The following is a 20938-nucleotide window of genomic DNA, read 5'->3' as shown; positions in this document are numbered from 1 at the left end:
ATTCTCTTTATTTCAACTCCATACAATAAGGGGACCAAAAGCAAAGAAATCATACAAATTGGTAATTTGCATTTTTCATTTGGTGATTGTTTCTCCTCTCTACTATGTTCTCCCCAGTTGCAATCAGACAAAGATAAAAAAGATATTAAAGAAAAAAAAGGATAAATGTTCGACAATAAGAATCTAGGCAATACTACCATGTTTCCATAATTGGAGAGAGAGAGAGAGCAAAGAAAGGGAAATGGAACATAAAATTGTAATAGAGAACAAGAAAATAACTAAGAAAAAAGTAAAAAATATTGTATCGTTAAGAGATGAATAAGAGATATGAAAAAGTAGATTCTGAAGTAAGAAAAATATTTTTAAAAGGTTCAAGACTTTGAACTAGTAACATCGTATAAGAACTCTGCTAAATGAATAATGCAGAGTCACCACATGAACAAGATATGTTTGAAAAATGCAAAAGTCCTCTTCTATTTTTTTGGTTCAATCTATATCTGCTAAAACAAAACGGATTCTAAACAGTGAAGAAAAAGGAAGTACCTGGAGGAAATTGGACTGAGATAGAGATGACACATTTGCAGAATGCTTCATCATCAAGAAATATACGAGAGATATAAGAAATCTTGTGCCAATCTTCCCCTGTCTCTCTTTGGCACTGTTGATTTAACAATGGACAGTCATCGATCTCCAAAAGAGATAGAGAAGTGGGTAGACCTTCTAGCAAACACCGAAGCTAATGGTAGTTACGTATCTCCAAAGTTTGAAGGGATGTGAGGTGTCGAAAGGCTTTGCCATTTAATAATTTCATATTAGAGAGATTATCAATTGAAAGATGTGTCAAAGAGGTAGGAAACAGCCCCTTGTCCTTTGGAAATATTGAAACCACCATTTCTTCACTTCCAGAGATAGTCAAGGATGTGATCGAGGTGAATTGTTGCAGTTTCCGTTGCATGGACTATGCAAACTGCTTTTTGCAGTTCTCAAATTCAAGATGTTTTAAATTAAAAGGCAGTTCCTAGGCTGGAATGATCTCCGTTGAACAATCAGATATCGACATACGTTGAAGACGTGGACATGAGGTGTCCACGTGTTGACTCTTTGTTGGAATTGAACCCACTAGTTTTTGGCATTGTCCTATAGAAAGACTCATCAAAGATGGAAGATACTCAGGTAAACATTCCACCTTTAACTTTGGATAGTCACTCAAAGAAAGCTCTTAAAGACAAGGAAAAACTCCACCTTCACTTCGATCATCTGCAACAAATAACCACTCCTTCCACTCTGACATATCTAAAAAGCTTAGAGTTTCTAAACGTCTAAATGGCTTTGTCACACAACCACCATTTGAGTGGAACTCTTCACCTATTCTCTCCACTAAACTAAATCCTCCAATATCAATGGATTTAAGAAAGGGTAGATTACCAAGTGTAGGTACCTCATAACAATTTACATAGTCAAAAAGTCGCACGCATACTAGATGAGAAAATGAACCATCTACCTGACAAAAATAATAGAAAAAAATAAAATAATAATTTTGCTTCAAAAAGTTGCCGTGCCATTCTCTTTAAGATGGCTCTTTATATATTTTTTGAATATGCTGTACAAGGTAAGTATATCTCCCTCAATAATAAGGTCAACTATACAATTAAATATATACAGAAATAAAGGCTGAGAATATGGGATGTGATGAAATTCCCAATTCAATAAAAAATGCTATTTAATGAGTCATGATGTGCTTTAACACCCTCCCTCAAATTGATGCAGGTGAATCAAAAAGCATCAATTTGCCAACTAAGAACTGATGTCGTGTCTTTGTCAAAGCCTTGGTTAGAATATCTGCTGTCTGAAATTCAGTAGAAACATAAGGCACAGTGATGATGATGTTATCAACATATGCATCGCGAATGTAGTGACAATCTACTTCAATATGCTTAGTTCTTTCATGAAGTACAGGATTGACAGTGATTCGAATGGCACTCATATTATCAGCATAAAGAGGAGTAGGATTGGCTTGAGGAAAACCTAATTCTGATAAAAGACGACGAAGCCAAACAATTTCAGAACAAGCAGAAGACATAGCACGATATTTTGACTCAGTAGAAGATTTGGATAGTTTCCTTTGCTTTTGACACTTCCAAGAAATAAGTGCATCACCAAGATACATACACCATCCAGTGGTCGATCGGCGGGTATCAGGACATCCAGCCCAATCTGCATCACTATATGCTTGAAGAATAAGAGATGAATGTGCTTTATAGAATATTCCACGACTAGGAGTCCCAATCAAATAACGAATTATCCGTTTAACTGCTGCAAGATGGAGATGCCGAGGTTGGTGCATAAACTGACTCATCAAATTAACAGCATAAGAAATATCTGGTCTAGTAATGGTTAAATAAATCAAACTCCCAACTAGTCGACGATATATTGTGGGATCAGGAAGCAAATCACCATCCGTTTGAGAATATTTCACATTAACTTCGAGTGGGGTATCCACAGGAGTAGAATTCTCAAGTCCGGCCAAAGCAATTAAGTTATGAGTATACTTGTGTTGGTTGACAAAAATACCTCGATCAGAATGATGTACTTCAAGTCCAAGGAAATAAGTAAGAATTCCAAGATCTTTCATGTGAAATGAAGAATGTAAAGAAGCTTGTAATTCCTTAATTCCACCAGGATCAGTACCTGTAATAATAATATCATCGGCATAAACAAGAAGAATGGTGATACCAACAGCAAAATGACGGAGAAACATTGAAGGATCATTATAACTCTGCTTAAAATTCAATGTGCGAAGAAAATTGCTGAATTTTTGGAACCATGCACGTGGAGCTTGTTTAAGTCCATACAAGGAACGACAAAGACGACAGACATCATTTTGAGAATCAGATTGTACCCCAGGCGGAGTCGCATATAAACCTCTTCTTGAAGATCTCCATGTAAAAATGCATTTTTGACATCCATCTGAAAAAGTGGCCATGATTGCGAACCTGCAATAGCTAATAAAGTGCGAACAGTCGTCATTTTGGTGACAATTGCAAATGTCTCATGATAATTAATTCCAAATTTTTGCCAATTTCCAAGAGCAACTAGACGTGCTTTATAGCGATCTAAGGATCCATCAGATTTTGGTTTAATAGAGTACACCCATTGACATCCTATAGGCTTACACCCTTTTGGACAAGGAACAACATCCCAAGTATGATTTTTTACCAGTGCATCTAATTCTTCATTCATAGCATCCCTCCAATGCTCATAATTCTTAGCTTGTGAATAAGACTTGGGAACATTGGTAATAGATAAAGCAGCCATGAGAGACAAGCGATCAGGAGGTTTAATATGTCTAGTAGACCTTCAAAGAGGAGGTGCATCAGGCATATTAGAAACGTCACATTGTCCTATAGATATGTCAGGACCAAGATTAAGAAATTCACCTTGTTCAACAGGAGGATCAGAAGCAGGAATAGGATTGCAAGAAGAACCTTCAGTTTCTTGACTATTTTCTCGGTGCTGATCATCTATCCCAGTATTAAACCTTACATTCTCAAGTTGATCAAAATTAGGAAGATAAGAAGATGAAGAAGTAGAAGAATCAGACACGTGTTGAAAAAAATAGATATTTTCAACAAATACTACATTCCGAGATATACGAATACGACGAGCAAGAGGATCATAACAAAGATAACCTTTTCGATCAGAGGCATACCCAAGAAATGCACATCTTGCAAATTGAGCAGTCAATTTATTTCTATCAGATGAAGGAAGATGAGCATAACAAAGACATCCAAACACATGTAAGTGATTGTAATCAGGATTGTTGCCATATAAACGAAAATATGGGGTTTCATTATCAAGAACAGGAGATGGCAAACGATTAATCAAATGAACAGATGTAGACAAAGCTTCGACCCAAAAATACGATGGAACTGATGCATCAAGAAGTAAAGTTCTAGTGACATCCAAAAGATGACGATTTTTCCGCTCAGCTACTCCATTTTGTTGAGGCGTATCAGGGCAAGATTTTTGAAAAAGAATACCCTCACTTTGAAGAATAACTTTAAAAGCATCAGACATATATTCACCACCAGAATCAGAACGCAAGATTTTGATAGAAGTGGAAAATTGATTTTTAACATATGCCAAAAAACTCTTAAAGACTTCAAACACCTCTGATTTAGAATGCAAAAAATAAAGCCATGTATGATGACTATAGTCATCAATAAATGATACAAAATATTTGTGATGAGAATGAGAAGGAAATGGGGATTTACCCCAAACATTAGTATGAATTAAATCAAAGCATTTTGTACCATTTTTTTGATGAATAGGAAAAGGAAGAGTCTTACTTTTGCCAAGTTTACAACCATCACAAGCAAATGATAAATCCAAAGAAGTAATCGAACTCTTATTCAAAAATAAACCACTCTTTAACAAGGTTAATAAGGTTCTAGAATGAGGATGACCCAAACATTTATGCCATACCTGACTTAAAGAAACAAGACTAAACAAAGAAAATAAAGATTTATTATTAGGATAGACAGATAAGCATAGAGGAAATAGTCTTCCACATTTAGGTCCCATCCCGATCACCTTCCCTGTTGTCTGATCCTGCACAATACAACCAGATGGTGAAAAAGAAACCTTGCAATTCTCATCAACTAATTGTCCCACAGATAAAAGGTTGGAAGTCAAATGAGGCATAAGAAACACATTATTTAATGGCAGAGAATGTGGAATATCACCAATTGCTTTAACTGGAAGTTTTTCTCCATTTGCTGTTTGGATTTCCAAATTACCAAGAGATGGTTTCACATTAACAAGAGATTTTGGAGAAGAAACCATATGATTAGAGGCACCAGAGTCAATGTAGCAAACATGAGAATGAGTAGAAGTACCTGAAATGCCAAGAGTTGAGAGAGCTGAATAAATAAGTTGTTGCACAACTTCCGGAGTTAAATTGGTCATTCCTGAGCTAAAATCAGGTCTAGATATAGATCCAGAATCGAATCCAGGTGCAGAAGAGCTGTGAGACACATGCAAAGCTTGGGAGGTTCAATTTTGAGGTCTACGACGACATTCAAATTGACACGAATTGGTTCATATTCATGTCGCAGCTTCATAAGAAATTGATCCCATTGAGACACTTCATGAACTTGTTGCAAAATTGGTAAACCCTCAGGAGGGACAGACGCATAAACTAGTTCTTTATATTCAGCCCACAAATTTAGAAAGCCAGAATAATAGTCTTGTATGGACAAATTACCTTGACAGTACCCAGACAATTCTAATTCAAGCTGAAAACGTCTAGCCGAATTCTCCTGATGATAAATTTTCTTCAAAAAATCTCACATATCTTTAGCAAAATGAAAAGATCTTAAGCTAAGGACAATCTGAGATTCTACAGATCCCAAAATCCAACTGATTACTTGAGCATCATTAGAATTCCATTGAGTGATTTTACCAATATCAGATTCATCTTTAGGCTTAGAAACAGATCCATCTAAATGTCCCCACAAATTCTTTCCTTTCACAAACATTCGAAATTGAAATTCCCAAGAAAAATAATTTTTCCCATTTAATTTAACAGGCAAAATATCATATTTTTCTGCCATTATCAAAACAAATAATGAATCAAGAAAAGAAAACACCACGTACCCAAGAAGGAGAACACAACAAGGTAGCTTGAATATTTGATCCCAAAGATGCGATGCTCACCAGCAGAAAAATTGAAAAGCCCAACCAACAACACTTAGATCAACAGAACCAAAAACTAGATCGAAATACTCTGTTTTGATATCCAAGAAACAGAACTCAATTTTGCCTCAAAAATTACAAAAGGAAGGCTTTGATACCATGACAAAAATAATAGAAAAAAATAAAATAATAATTTTGCTTCAAAAAGTTACCATGCCATTCTCTTTAAGATGGCTCTTTATATATTTTTTGAATATGCTATACAAGGTAAGTATATATGCTATACAAGGTAAGTATATCTCCCTCAATAATAAGGTCAACTATACAATTAAATATAGAGAGAAATAAAGGCTGAGAATATGGCATGTGATAAAATTCCCAATTCAATAAAAAATGCTATTTAATGAGTCATGATATGCTTTAACACGAGTTTCCATACCCTAGTTCCTATGATGAAAAGGGTTGCAGCCCCCTGCATTCTTTTCCACCAAGTCTTTTCCTCCCAAAGTAAGAACACTCTGAAAGTGCTTTTGTCAGGACCCGTCCAGAATTCCTTCCCCGGAACCCTAGACAAGCCCTGATCCCAGGGAAATACCACCGAACCTTCCAACGGAAAATCCGGCAGCACCTCCCCTAAAGGTAGGACTAACCAAAAATTACCCGCACTGAAAACACACTTCTATAAACATCCCCTTATTCCTCCCACAAACTACAAATTGATTCCACAAAATTCAGCACTTCAAAAAAAAATAACAGCAGCAACCCAGTGCAATAAAAACAACTACACGTTCAATACAGTATACAGAGCATTATACAGATACATGCAGAATTTATAAAATGACAGATAAGAAGCAATACAAGTTCGAGAGGAAAAAGGGAAGAAAAACTTCTTGAACCTTCGGCAAAGAACTAAGACGTCGGGCTCGCCCCGGACAATCAACATCTCCAACCTGGACCTAGGGGAACGGAATTTAAGAGTGTGAGATGCTAATCATCTCAATGAGTGACCCTATCTACTATACACCTTTAATATTAATAATATAAAAATAAAGGAATTTAATTAACCAGTACCGAACAATTACATAAATAATTAAATAGACAATTGAAATAATAATTTCTCTCAAAACCCTCACTATTCACTCCGTTGGAAATGTTCCCCTTTTAAAACATTTTCACAAAACCCGATATTCGTACTTCCCAAAAACCAAGGGACCAAATAATTTAACAAACAACAAATAAATAAATAAATACCCCAAATATAAATAAACTGTAATAAATTATAATAAATAATTTTGTACCATTTGGGGTTTGAAACTTTATTTGAAAATTACACCTGACAATTACACCTGACGCACCACACCATATACCGGTGATGTCCTCCGATACCCAACGTCCAGAGCACCGACTGGCGGGGAGGTTAAAGAGAGAAACCTGCAACGGCACTTCGGTGTCCCGACAGTACCGCTACTGAAACCATCACCCGGCCAAGGAGGGGGGTGGCTGTGGCCAATAACAAACTTGCCTGCCCACGGTCCAATGGCAACTCACGGGTGAAGTAATAACCGCGCGCTAAACCACATAATAACCGCGCGCTACCACGTGTCCATACACCATACACCAGAACACCAATACTGTATGAGTGCGTCTAAAAATAAACATTAATAACCAACTGTACCGTTTTCCAAAATTACCGTGGGAAATATATTAAATTATCACATTTACCATCCCACATATTTTTATTTAATAAACCGATACGAAACATTGATAACCAACAAACCACAATTTCCTCGAAGTACGAGATGCAACCATAAAAATACCGCGGGCATAATTTATAAAATTTAAACAAATATTTTCGTAAAATATTTAACCTAATTATGCCAGAAAAATCATATTTGAAACCACGTACAAATACTACCGAAATACACTTTGCTCATGCATAATAAATAAATTAGACCACCATAAAACCATAATTAAATCACACCACACGAGCATAATTTAAATACCAATTAAACATAATTAATTGCCCAAAATAATTTTTGAAGGTAGGTCACTCACCTGGAGCACGCAATTAAACTATGATCCACCATGGGATCAATTCCACATCTCACCGGTGCTCCTAGAACAAAATTCACAGACAGTCAAATAAATTAATATTTTATTCAGGTAAATAATACCCGGTACCCGGGGGGTCAAACACAAACGTTAACCAAAATAGGTGAATAATATACCGAATCGAAGCTTGAGCGATGAGGATTACCAATCCGGTCTCCATCGACCCCAATTCCGCCGGAGGTGGCCGGAGTTTGGCCAGAAAGCTTCGGCCGGTTTTCAACTTGAGGGATCTTTCAAACGGTGGGGATTTTGGGCAATCTAACCCCGGAAATGGACTCAGAGGGGTCGAAAATGGTGCGATAGAGGTATGGGACGGGTTGGGTTGGTCGGAAACGGCGAGAATCGCCGGAAAAACATAACCGGCCGCCGCCGGCTTCGCCGGCCCGATCTGGGCGCGTCCGGCGGCGACAGGCCGGGAAATTTGGTGGCCGAGATCGCGAGGAGGTGGGCTACACCGGTGGCCGGCACGTGTGGCATTCCGGCGACTGAAATCCGACCAACCAGTCGGTCAAAGAGAGAGGGTGAGAGAGTCAAAGGAGAAAGAGAGAGGGAGAAAATTTTCTGCATTTTGTCTCTGTCGGGCTCGGGGAAGAAGGGAAGGAAAGGGAAAGGAAAAAAAAAGAAAAAGAAAAAGAAAAATAAAATGAAATAAAAATAATTAAATAATTAAATAAAAATATTATTATTTAAAATAATAATAAAAATAATTTGATTTTACACATGGTTGACATGTGGCTTCTCAACATGGTGACACATGGTCACCTTCATTAAGTCACACGTGGCACCTCGTTACGCGTTTAAAAATAATATTAAAATAATACAGTATTTGAAAAACTTTACAGGTCCATAACTTTCAAACCACATGTCCAAATCGGACGTGCCGCTAGTCTACGGACTCGTATCGACGAGCACTTCACAACCATGCATGAGTCAAAGCTCAACCTTGCATGAATAAAAAGTCAACTCCAGCACCCTTTGGACAGTTTGGACCTCAACTTGTTTTGCTCATAACTTTCAAACCGTTGCTCCGATTTCGACGTGCTACTAGTTTACGAACTCGTGCCAACGTGTACTTCATAAGGGTACCTCAGTCAACCTAGAATTCCAACCGGATCAAAAAGTAAACTTTTGATCCCTTCGGTCAACGGTCAACAGTCAACCTCGGTCAACGTGCAAAAATTCCGACATGGTTCGGGACGAGGTGTTACAGCTTTATTATTATTATTCTTATTATTATTATTGCATTTTAACACACACTATAGCAGGTGCTTCCTTCACCCTATTTTCATACTGTCTCCCTCATCAGCTACAGATTCTCCAACTAGATATTGCAATACAGGACTATGTGGACGATTGTGTATATTCTTGTTAAACGGGAAAAAGAAATAAAATAAAATAAAATAAAAGAAAAAATTTACAAAACAAGTGGTGATGTGGCGGTTATCAACCACCTCCTCACTTATCTCCCCCTCATGTTTTATATATCCAGATAAATTTGAATAAATTTTATTCAATATGTAAAATCCTTTTTGAAAGAAATTCTTTTATTATTCAAAAAAAAAAAAAAAGGAAAAGAAAAGCAGTTTGGAACGTGCGAATGAGGGGAGTTTACAAGTGATTGAGGGATATAGCCTAGGGTACTTAAATTAAAGACAAAAACAGAGGGTTGGATAAGGAGAAAAGAGAGTGTGTAGTTGAAAAAGAAGAAACAAGAGGGGGAAAAGGAAAATCCCTTTTTTTCTTTCCTTTTTTTTTTTTTTTTTTTTCCCAATTCGATTCTTCTTCTCCCTTCTTCTTTCTCTATATCTAATATGGAGGAATCCTAAAAACGCTTTGGCGTGACATTTTCTCTAAGCTTGCAATATTGCTAAAAAATTCTTTTTGTTTCTTATAAATAATTACATGCTCTTTTTTCAGTATTTAAATTTTGGAAAGATCCTATAAATGTTTTGGTGTGGGATTTTCTTTCAGTCCAAGATACTAGTGAAATTTGTCTCGTCATGTTCTTCACCGATACCGCAAACTTGGAAGGATCCTATAAAGGTTACTAGCCTGGATTCCTTTAAGTCTACATAGGCATTGGTGAAAAATTAAAATGAATTTTTCAAGTATATATATTTTTAACGAATATTCCAATCCAAAGAAAAGGAATTTTATGATTCAGAGAAAAATCTTTATGAAATATGGATTGACAGGTTCTGTAGCTTGTTATGACAAGCAAGATTTTTGAAAACTGTTTTTAAAAAAACGTTCTTGACAAAATATATACAGGGTAAAATGATACGCCACAAAATTGGAATTATCATGTTTATTTCTCTCTGTAAGTGCAACGAAGCAACAAGCCTGAAGGATGAATTTCCAAAGTAATTTAAGAGCCAAAAAATCGTTGTTGATCAGCCTGCACTTTCTTTTGGAAAGATGTTAAGACTTGGAAATCTATTTCTTTTTAAATTCCACGTGTTAAAGTTTTAAAAAGAAAATCAAAAGTCTTTGGTTTAATATAAAGGCAGAGAATTTTCTATTAAGACTAATGATATAGAAATTTAACCTTGCAAATTGATTTTCTTAAATTAAATCTTTTAACAGTGGAAGGGAAAAAAGCGAAATGCAAGGAAATTAAATAGGAAATATTTTTCCTAAAAATAAAGGCTGTCTTATTTTCACACTGTTTTGATAAATTGCAAGGAATAAAAAAAAAAAAAATTTGAGTAAAAGCTGGTAATTGGTTATTCAAGGGAGCCGAAGACTCCAATACACATAAAAAGCTCATTATTTCTTTCGTTGCTAAATGATAATGATCAATTCCAATTCAGACACTTTGGAAATCAAATATTATTAACTGCCTAAAATCAGTTGATAAATTTTCAATTAGAAAATTAATTTAGCTTAAAACTCAATGAGTTGTTAAACTAATAAACAAATTCAAATATTATTAATTAATTTGGCATACAACGAATTGGTTGCCAACGTAAGTTAACGACCTAAAAATTAAAGTATTTGATATATAGCCCAATCAAAATTAATGGGCAGTCAAATGACAAAAAGTTCAGTAAATTGTCTAATTTGTAATGTTAAAAAAAAATGAAATTGTCTAATTAAATCAATTAGACTTTTTAATTGGCTTCCAACCAATTAAAATGCAAAGTAGCTAATTAAATTAAATTTGGCATAACATCCAATAAAAATGCCAAACAAATTACATATTCAATTAATTTTATAGGACTATTAATTGTCAAATATCTTAGTAGTCCAATAAAATTAAAAGGGATTTCAAATATTTCAGGCAATCCAAGTGGATATTGAAAATTAATAATCATGTTAAATAAATAATTATTAAATAAAATTTTCTCAAATAAAATTTAATTAATAAAAATAACAATTGAATTAAAATTAAATAACAACTACGAATTCGAATACAACTCAAAAAATTAAGAGTTGCCAAGTAATAAATTTGGCAAACAAAAATTATTTAACTATTTTATAAAATTAAAAGTGGTTAGATAAATGTCAAAGAATGTTTGTATATGATTGATGTACGAAGGATCCAACTTAATTGCGATGTCTCTTTATTTTTATAAATCATAAACCTTTTAGCCTAAAATTTAATAAAGTTATTTTTTCAAAATTCTCCCAAATAAAATAGCCTACACAAATATTATAGATTATTAATCAAAAACTCCAAGTCAAATCTCTTAACAAACTACGGATGACTTGACTCCACAAATAATATATAGGCAGCCTAATCCAACATTAAGTACAATTCAAATTTCAAAGTTTCCAAATTCAAATTTCTAAAATTTGTAAATATTCTAAATAAAGCAACAAAATTTATTTTAAGAACTACAAGTGGTTTGATTTCTTTAAAAAAGGTATGCAGGCAGCTTAGGATTTCAAACTAAGTGCAACTCATGCAAAATATTTTGAAAATCATTTTTTTTTCAAAATATAATTAGAATTAATTAAGGGTTACATAGCCTTGAACTGGGCCAGACTACTAATTTAATAAACTCTTATGCCCCTATATAAGTGAAATATTATTTGTGGATGTCATAATTAATTTTTGCAATCAATCCTACTTTAACATATCTCTAGCAGCTGAAGTTGATGCTTAATCTATCCGACAACAATAATATTGTCATATTGATTCCCTTTTGAAGGCGTTACCTTACCTTATCAAACTTGTCCTCAAGTTCAAGCCCAAAAATAAAAAAATAAAAACAAACAAACAAACTTGTCCTTAAGATGTTGGCTTGGAACGGTGTACGAGGTGAGTTCATGAAAGCTACAAAATGCCCTCATCTTTACCTCATGGAAGTGGAAATTAAAGGCAACACCAGTCATAGAAACGATGCTCAACCTATTAACAACATTGCTGAGAATGCAGTGTCATCGAAGAAAATCATTATCAAGTCTCTCCATTATAAAAAAATCTTGCAGAAGTGGAACCTCTCGAACTGTGGAACAGGAAGAAATGGCAAAAGACCATCTTATGAAGCATAAGAAAGGAAAGATTCCTTCAACTGTAGAAAAGAATCTATATGCTCTTAATATATTTATATATTTGATGTATCTAGAGATTGGAGTACTTCATTTTATATATTTATGTTAGGATATTTATGGAGTTTGGGACCCAAAAAAAAGCATGGTTAGATAAGCTAATAAAAAATAAATATAAGAAATTATTTTGTTTTGGAGTAAGTGATACTTAAATTGCTTTAATTAAGCTCACAATAATGTTCATCAAAAGAAATAAAAAGTTTAGGACTACTTATTGTCATTAGCAATCTTTGGTCAAGCTACCATTGCTTCTCTGTTGCATCAACCATCTTGGAATGGACTGTCCTTTTTCAGACAATGTGGTGGAGCTCAGATCAAAGCTTAAATTATCAACATGCTCTAGAAAATTCAATTTGTAGATATATATATATATATATATTACAATTTCCTAGAAATTGATTGTCAAGTTTACGACAAAACAATCGTAGATTACATTTGAAACTAAACAGGAAGCTTACCTATGAAAAATAAGTCAAGAAACCTTGCAACAAAAGTTTAAAGCAATCAAAGACAAGTCTGGCATAATCGTCAATCCAGTCAACGGTGAAGAACAAGCTAGAACTGAACTTGAGAACAAATGGAAGAAAGAAACTTGGCTTTGTGGAAATCAGCAGGAAAATATTATTGGATAACAAATTAATCCGCTTCTAACATTGTAACTGTATTTGAGAGAACTTGAATTGGACACCTATCAGTAATAAATTAAATTTATGAGAAACCAAGTTTTTAATATACCAGCAACACAAGTAGCAATGATACTTATATGAACAAAAGGAATATGAGCTAACAGGGTGTAACAGCTGCTGCTAAATGAATGAAACAGAGCCATAACAATGATAAAGATGTGTAAAGAAAAATAAAATAAAATTGCTCTTCTTCTCATTTATGCAGGAAAAAAAGTACCTGGAAGTAATTTGAGAAATGAGGGAACAGAAACACTGTTGGACGTTGCTGATCATATAGATATACCATCAAGAAGTACATGCAGATTTCACTCTCGCCCCTTAGATGGCATTGACGTAGGATATCCCGCACTGCTTATGCCATCGTTGTCTCCGAAATTTCACTTCTTCTTGAGGCATTCAGGAGCCACTGGTAAGGTCTGGTTGCCTTGTCCAGTTAAAGTTTCGCAATCTTTTTTCCGATGAATTCGGAGCTGATGATCTTTCCTAATGCTGTTGTGCTTCCTTGGAAGATGGAAAAACACAATAACACATCAAATAAATTCCATCTCTTTTAACTCCATATAACAAGGAAGTTGCATTTTTCTTTCGGTGATTGCTTCACCTTTCTGTTCCATTCAAGTAGTCTCCGAAACCACACAAGGAGAAAAAAAGAGATAAAACTGGACGATTGCACGATAAGAATCTTGACAACACAACTATGTTTCCATAACTGGAGAAAGAAAGCATAGATAGCAAAAATGGAACTTAAAAATAGTGATAGATGACAAGAACAATGTGTAAGAAACAAGTAACAATAGTACTGTTAAGAGATTCAAAGACTTTGAACCAATAACAAGGTACTAAAAACTCTGCTAAATAAATAATATTAGTCACCACATGAATATGAGACGTTTAAAAAAATAAAAAAAATAAAAAATCTTTTATTTTATTTTTCATAGATATCTGCTGAAATAAAACGGATTCTAAACAGTACTGAGGAAAAAGTAAGTACCTGGATGCAATTGGACCGAGATGTTAGAGAAAAGAGACAACACGTTTGCCGAATGCTTATTATATAGGTTCATTGTTGAGACGGATAAGAGAGATGTTAGCAATCTTGGGCCAATCTTTCCCTGTCTCTCTCTTGCACCGGTGATTTAAGCGTGGACAATTTTCGATTTCCAAAAGAGATAGAGAAGTGGGTAGACCTTCAGGCAAACACTGAAGCTGACGGCAATCTCCAATATGCAGGGTTTTAAGGGATGTGAGGTGTCGAAAGGCATTGCCATTTAATGATATCAGATTTGGAAGTCCGAATAATTGAAGAGTTCTCAAAGAGGTAGGAAAGAGACCCTCCTCCGGAAAGTAATCCACCATACCTTCACTTTCCCAGATACGCAAGGTTGTGAGAGAGGTGAGTCCTTGCAGTTTCCATTGTATGGGTGGTGCAAACAGCTTATTGCAATTATAAAATTCCAGTTCTTTTAAATTTGAGGGCATTTCTGGAATGGACTGCATCGAAGAGAGTTTCATCGTAAAACGCTGAAGACGTGGAAATGCAGTGTCCAACTGTTGAGTCCTTGGAAGTGAAGCCACTAGTTGTTCACTTTCCCAGATGTGAAGATTTGCCAAAGAAGGAAGATAATTAGGTAAGTATCCCGCTTTTAACTTTGGGCAAACTACCAAATAAAGCTGCTTAAGACGAGGAAAAACTCCACCTTCACTATGATCCGCCGCAACAAATAACCACTCCTTCCACTCCGGCATATCATAAAAGCTAAGAGATTCTAAACATCTAAATGGCCTTCCCACACAAGCGGAACCATTTGAATAGAATTCTTCACCTATTCTCTCCACAAAATAAAATTCACCGATTTCAAGGGATTTAAGAGAGGGTAGATGCCCAAGCGTCGGTACCTCGAAACAATTTCTACAATTCCGAAGCGTCAGCTCTACTAGATGAGAAAAGGAATCATCTTCTACCCAATCTGGAAATCTTGTGCCTCCGTAATTTTTAATCTGTAATCTCTCAATTTCTCTGTGAGGTTGGAGCCCTTCAAGTATTTCTCTTGATTTGTCCGTTTGACTGTTCCCCCCCTGGTCCAAACTCAATTCGGTTATGTACTTCTTCTCCTTCAAATTGGCATTCAAAACATCTCCCACATCAACTACATTTCCAATCTTAGCGATACAAAGTTTTCCGCTTATATTTTGAAGCTGTCCTAATTTTCCAATATTGCACCACCCATCATAGTGTTTGCCGACAGTAAAACCTGTTAATGTTCTCAAATCTTTCATCTCACATATTTGCAGTGGCATCCCTTCCAAATTCGAGCAATTTTCAATATCAAGATGGCGCAAGTTTATTAGACTTGCAATGTTGCTTGGTAATCTCTTAAGATAATAACATTCCTTCAACAATAGTGTATGCAAATTGGACAAGCCGCACAGTGTATCGGGAATATTTTTAATTTTAGTATAAGACAAATGCAAGTGCCTTAACTGCTTCAGATTACCAATCGAATCACTCAACTGAGTCAGGTATTCACACCTTGCCAACATCAATATCTGCAAATTGTATAAAGTATATATTGTCTCAGGTAGCTCTGTAAGCGCAGTGTAAGATAAATCCAGGTAGCTTAGAAGTGTCAATTTGCTAATTGAATCGACTAACCCCCTGATATAATATCCACGTACAGAGAGCACTCTTAAGAAGGGCATTGTTGACGCTAGTTGTTCACAGTTGACAGGACTCTGTTTCCTTTTGATAATGAGATTGTATTGACGTGGCAGATATTCTAATGGTAAAAAAGTCCTCAGACATTTATTTTCAAATAAATCCTCGAATTTTGTACTTTCATATGTCTTGCTTCTCACATACGATATATGGCGAGTATTTCTTACTAGGGCAGGCGGGTAGTTGTCATCCAGCCTCAACGAAAATTCTCCTGAAACAAATTTTGCTAAATCGTTCACAAGATCATGCATAGTAAACCTTGTGAATTTGGACTGTTCCCATTGCTTATCAGGATGAAATAAAGATCTTGATATTAAATCATTAAAGTACTCATCTCCTACATCCTCTAAACTCTTCCTTTTATGGGGTTGCAACAGATCTTCTGCTATCCATAGTAAAATCAATTCTTCTTTTGTAAACCTCCAATCTTTTGGGTATATTGAAGAATAAGCAAAACACCGTTTTAGATGAAAAGGAAGATAATAGTAGCTCAACCATAAAGCAGGAAGAATATTACTCTCCTTTTCAGCCAACTCCCATATCTCATTGTTTAACACATTTTCCCATTCCTCTGCACTTGATTCACTGCGCAAGAGACCACCAAGTGATTTTAAAGCTAAAGGCAGACCTTTGCACTTTTTAATGATTTTTCTACCGATTGCTTCTAAATCTGGACGCACACCTGACTCTGTATTGCTAAAGGCATGTTTTGCAAATAATGACCAAGAATCCTCCTCGGATATTACCTCTAAGTTATGATTTGGAACAGTACCCATCATTGATGCTATATTTCCATTTCTTGTTGTCACAATGATTTTACTTCCACAAGCTCCAGAATCAAAAGGGCTCTTTAGGGCACTCCAAAGATCATAATTCTCATTCCAAACATCATCTAGGACAAAAAGAAACTTTTTCCCCACTAATGCTTCCTTCAATCTAGCTTGAAGTTGAAATGGATCTTTGACGTAGCATGTTTGGGTAGTTACTGTCTCAAAAATTGTTTTTGTTAGCGTAGAAACATCAAAGTCATCTGATACAGTAACCCATGCCTTGAGATCATAGTTATTCACTCTTGGATCATTGTAAACAAGTTGAGCAAGGGTGGTCTTGCCAATCCCACCCATGCCGACTATGGGAATCACAGATATCTTACGCCCACCTAAATCATCTGATACCAACAATTCAACAATGGCTTCTTTGCTACTTTCCCTTCCATAAACATCAGAGTCTTCTACCAAGGTTGGTGGTAATCGAGGTGACGATCTTCTCTCAACAACTTCTTCCAAACCCAGGACATCTTTTTGTTCAACAATATATTCTAGTCTATCAAGAATCTCCACAAGTTTGGGTTCCACTACGTTGTTAAATCTAGTGAAGCAACAAGAGAAGAGATTCCGTACCTGACTTTTGCACAGTCCGTTTTTACCTTCCATCTTGCATCGCAAAGCTTCGGTTTTGATTTGATAGATCAGGTCCTCCGCATCATAGGAAGCTTCTCTGAGCTCAGAAAGCCATTGCTTGACAGATGGATTTCTGATTTGCTTCTCCTCAGCATCATTGATCACCTTATTAGCAGTCAACAACTTAATCTTTAACTTTCTGAGCAGCCCGTCATTCAGTTTCCCTCCCTTGATGAAGTCAACGACCTCCTGAGAAGCCAACTTCTCAAACAGCACCTGAAGTGAGGCCGAGAGCAAAGGTCCACCCACCAGATCCGCCATGTGTTGTGAGGAAATTAAATGTAGGAAAGATCTCAATAGCAGATTAACAGGAGTTCTGAGCATGCAATCTGAAACTCAGAGCAATTAGTTTTGGTGCAACATATATTAGTCTGCAACCGGTTTTGTTAATACCATCCGGGAATCTTTCCACTTGTTATCTTGTCGTTTTCTTTTCTTTTAACTGTGAATGTTTTGTCCTTCTCTTTATATTTTCAAACTTCAGACTGCCAACCCGTTGGAAGTTGTTGGCAAATTGGGTTTAGGCCCACACGGTATTAATGGCCGACACGGCATTATTGGTCCAGGAAAGGTAATCAAACACTTGGATGTCAAAAAAAAAAAAAGGTAGGGTGAATTTTGATGATATCATTGTTGTATATGATCATAGAAGTGAAAAGATGAACATGAGAAATCCCTGATACATCTGCCCATAAAAATGAGAGGAAAATAAAAATGGTCAAAAATTAATAGTTAAAAGGTTAACTGGCACCCTGCCAACCATTAAGGTAATGTTGTAAAATTAATATCATAACATACGAATATTTAATTCAAGGCTTCAAGCAAATTAATAAGAAACTAAAAAAATACCAACCTTTTTGTAATATTTCAAAAACAGTATATAAACTTGATTTTAGACACAAAATTTATTTTTATAAATAAACAAAACACTTGCCTTTTATTATATCAACTCTGATGATGAAGAAGAAGTACAAGAACCATCACGAGCATGCCAATGTGACTGATACCAGGTTTGCGCTCTCTATACTCTCTTTTTGCACCAAGTCTGAACGTCGTCATCTCTTTTTCATCCTTCCCACAATGAGTCGATTCTTTTTCTTTTCAACCCGGTTTGAAAGTATGAAAATACTGCTGGGCTACTAGAATAGCCCATGTGACACTAAAATTGAAAATAGGCCCAAGGCCCAAAATGAATTAAAACAGATTTTTTGGAACCTATTCAAGCCCATGCATTTTTTATTTTTATTTTTTATTTTTTCTGCTTCACCTTGGGAGAAAGGTCCTTGCCAAGTTGAAGATTAAAAACACCAGTTTAGAATATATTCTTTGTAATTGGTTTGACCTGTCAGTTAAATTTAAGTTTCCTAAGATTTGCTTCTTATACGGTGACAAAAACGAAGTTGTATTAAGGCATTTAGTTTTAGTTCAGAACAAAATTCTCTCTTTTTCTTCTTTTTGTTTTTTTTTGTTTTTTTTTTGGCTGGAAAGTTCAGAACAAAATTCTCATTCAAAGAATAAAGACATATTGGAATGGTACAATCCCTATACACTGGCTAAACAAAAACAATGTGCATTTTTAACAATTATAAATTTTATGACCAACTGTGAAAAAGAAAAAATGTTAGCCAAACTTCAAATCCCTTACAATTGTTATATAAGATTGTTCTTAACTACCAGAACAAATTAAAGATCAAAATTATTCAACCTAAACTAATCAAAGCATAAGTGTATTAGTGCAAGACAATAGCCACCATCTAAGTTACGGGCCATCTTTAAATTCTACTTGTACAACACCTTTTTCACCTTATTCAACACCAACTCCCAATGTAAGTCATTCTTATCCTCTGACATGTCACATGCTTTTAATAATGCTCAACAAACAGAGGTCATATCACATCCTAGCACCATGCCATCTACTTCATGAGAATCCAACCCATGTGATAGTGCTCCACGTACCAATTCCTGCAACTTCTAGAGAATCCAACCCATTTGATAGTGCTCCACGTACCAATTCCTGCAACTTCTAGCTTGCACTAGAGACATCCTGTGGACACCACAACCAGCATGCGAGAAACTCAACTGCTCCTTGATCCTCCCGTTGCTTTGTCAAAATCCACACATCCAATGGTCACCCGATCCAAACTCGGTATCTCCAAAAAGAAAACATTTACATGTTCCATAGAAAATTTTCTTCGCATTGAACCTGTCACTTTTGCTCAAGCCCTTCAGTCACCTCCATGGAAACGTGCAATGCAAAATGAACCTGATGCTTTAATTCAAGCCCATGTCAGCCATTAATAGTTGAAAGGTTAACTGGCACCATGTCAGCCATTAAGGTAATGTTGTAAAATTAATAATATATTATACAAATATTTAATTCAAGGCTTCAATCAAATTATTAAGAAACTAAAAAAACACCAACTTTGTAATAGTTTTTAAAACAAGATATATACTTGTTTTTAGACATGAAATTTATTGTTATAAATAAACAAAATATTTTTCTTTTATTATATCAACTTTGATGCTACAGAGCATGCTAATGTGATTGATACCAGGTTTGGGCTCTGTATGCTCGTTGCACCAAGCCTAAATGTCTTCTTATATCTTTCATCCCACGATGAGTCGCTTCTTTTTATTTTCAACGGGCTATTGAACTACTGCTGGGCTACTAGAATAGCCCATGATACACTCAAAATGAAAATGGGCCTATGGCCCAAAATGAAATTCAAACACTATGTTTAGAACCCATTCAAGCCCATACATTTTTTATTTTTTTATTTTTTTCCTTTTTCTGCTTCACCTTGCGAGAAAGGTCCTTGCCAAGTTCAAGATTAAAAACACCAAGTTAGAACATATTCTTTGCAATGAGTTTGACCTGTCAGTTAAATTTAAGTTTCCTAAAATTTGCTTATTATACGGTGACAAAAACGAAGTTGTATTAAGACATTTATTTTTAATTCAGAACAAAATTTTCATTCAAAAAAGAATGACATATTGGAACGGTATAACCCTTGTATGCCAAACAAAAACAATGTGCACTCTTAAGTATAGATTTTATAACTAACTGTGAAAAAGAAAAAATATTGGCCAGATTTCAAACCACTTGCAATCGTTACATAAGATTGTTTTCCGAGTACCAAACAAACTAGAGATCATAATTACTCAACCTAAACTAATCAAGGCATGTAATGAAGTTTTGTAAAAAATATGTAGTTAATATATAGCGTACTACTACCTCCAAAAAGTATAAATAAAGAAGTGGAATGATGAATCAGAATACTGAAAAAATCCTCTTACACACATTATAAAATTAAATCTCATAAACAAAATATAGAAAGAACAAAAAAAAAAAAATACAATTCTAAAATAATAACAACAACCTTTAAAAGGTTAAAATTACACCGAACCAATTTATAAATAAATGTATTTTGCAGAAGAATGACCACATTATTTTCATTCCAACCAAAAAATACAAATAAATTAATAAATCCAAATACTTTTCACCATCCAATATAGATTTTGGAAAAAAATTTTAAACACAAAATAACTTAGAAGCTTTTAATTATGCTTGTGCCTTCTGGGCACCCAGGAAGGAAGATTTGTTTGGCATAATTCCCAATTACCAAGTTGGGCACATACTCCAATTGCAACATCAACTAAAATAGTTCCTACATGACAACCAATGGATGTTTAAAATTACAATAAGTTTA

At 35.1% G+C, this 20938-nt stretch overlaps 1 protein-coding gene across 2 annotated transcripts; it reads right to left on the bottom strand.

Moving 5' to 3' along the window:
- Positions 1–12706: 12706 nt before the first annotated feature.
- On the bottom strand, positions 12707–17884 carry LOC107417772 (putative disease resistance RPP13-like protein 1). 2 transcript variants are annotated; one of them, XM_060814467.1, is made up of 3 exons: positions 14044–17884; positions 13270–13761; positions 12707–13054 (listed from the first exon to the last, which is right to left on the bottom strand). In XM_060814467.1, exon 1 carries the CDS (start codon positions 17550–17552, stop codon positions 14103–14105), a length of 3450 nt encoding a protein of 1149 aa, XP_060670450.1. In that variant the 5' UTR covers positions 17553–17884; the 3' UTR covers positions 12707–13054; positions 13270–13761; positions 14044–14102. The 2 variants fall into 2 exon arrangements, with proteins under 2 accessions (XP_060670450.1, XP_060670451.1); XM_060814468.1 differs by having other exon boundaries at positions 13270–13553.
- Positions 17885–20938: the final 3054 nt, after the last annotated feature.

Source organism: Ziziphus jujuba, chromosome 2, assembly GCF_031755915.1.
Source record: "Ziziphus jujuba cultivar Dongzao chromosome 2, ASM3175591v1".
Lineage (NCBI taxonomy): Eukaryota > Viridiplantae > Streptophyta > Magnoliopsida > Rosales > Rhamnaceae > Ziziphus > Ziziphus jujuba.
The sequence above is the reverse complement of the archived record's forward strand: the minus strand, read 5'-3'. Positions and strand labels throughout refer to the sequence as shown.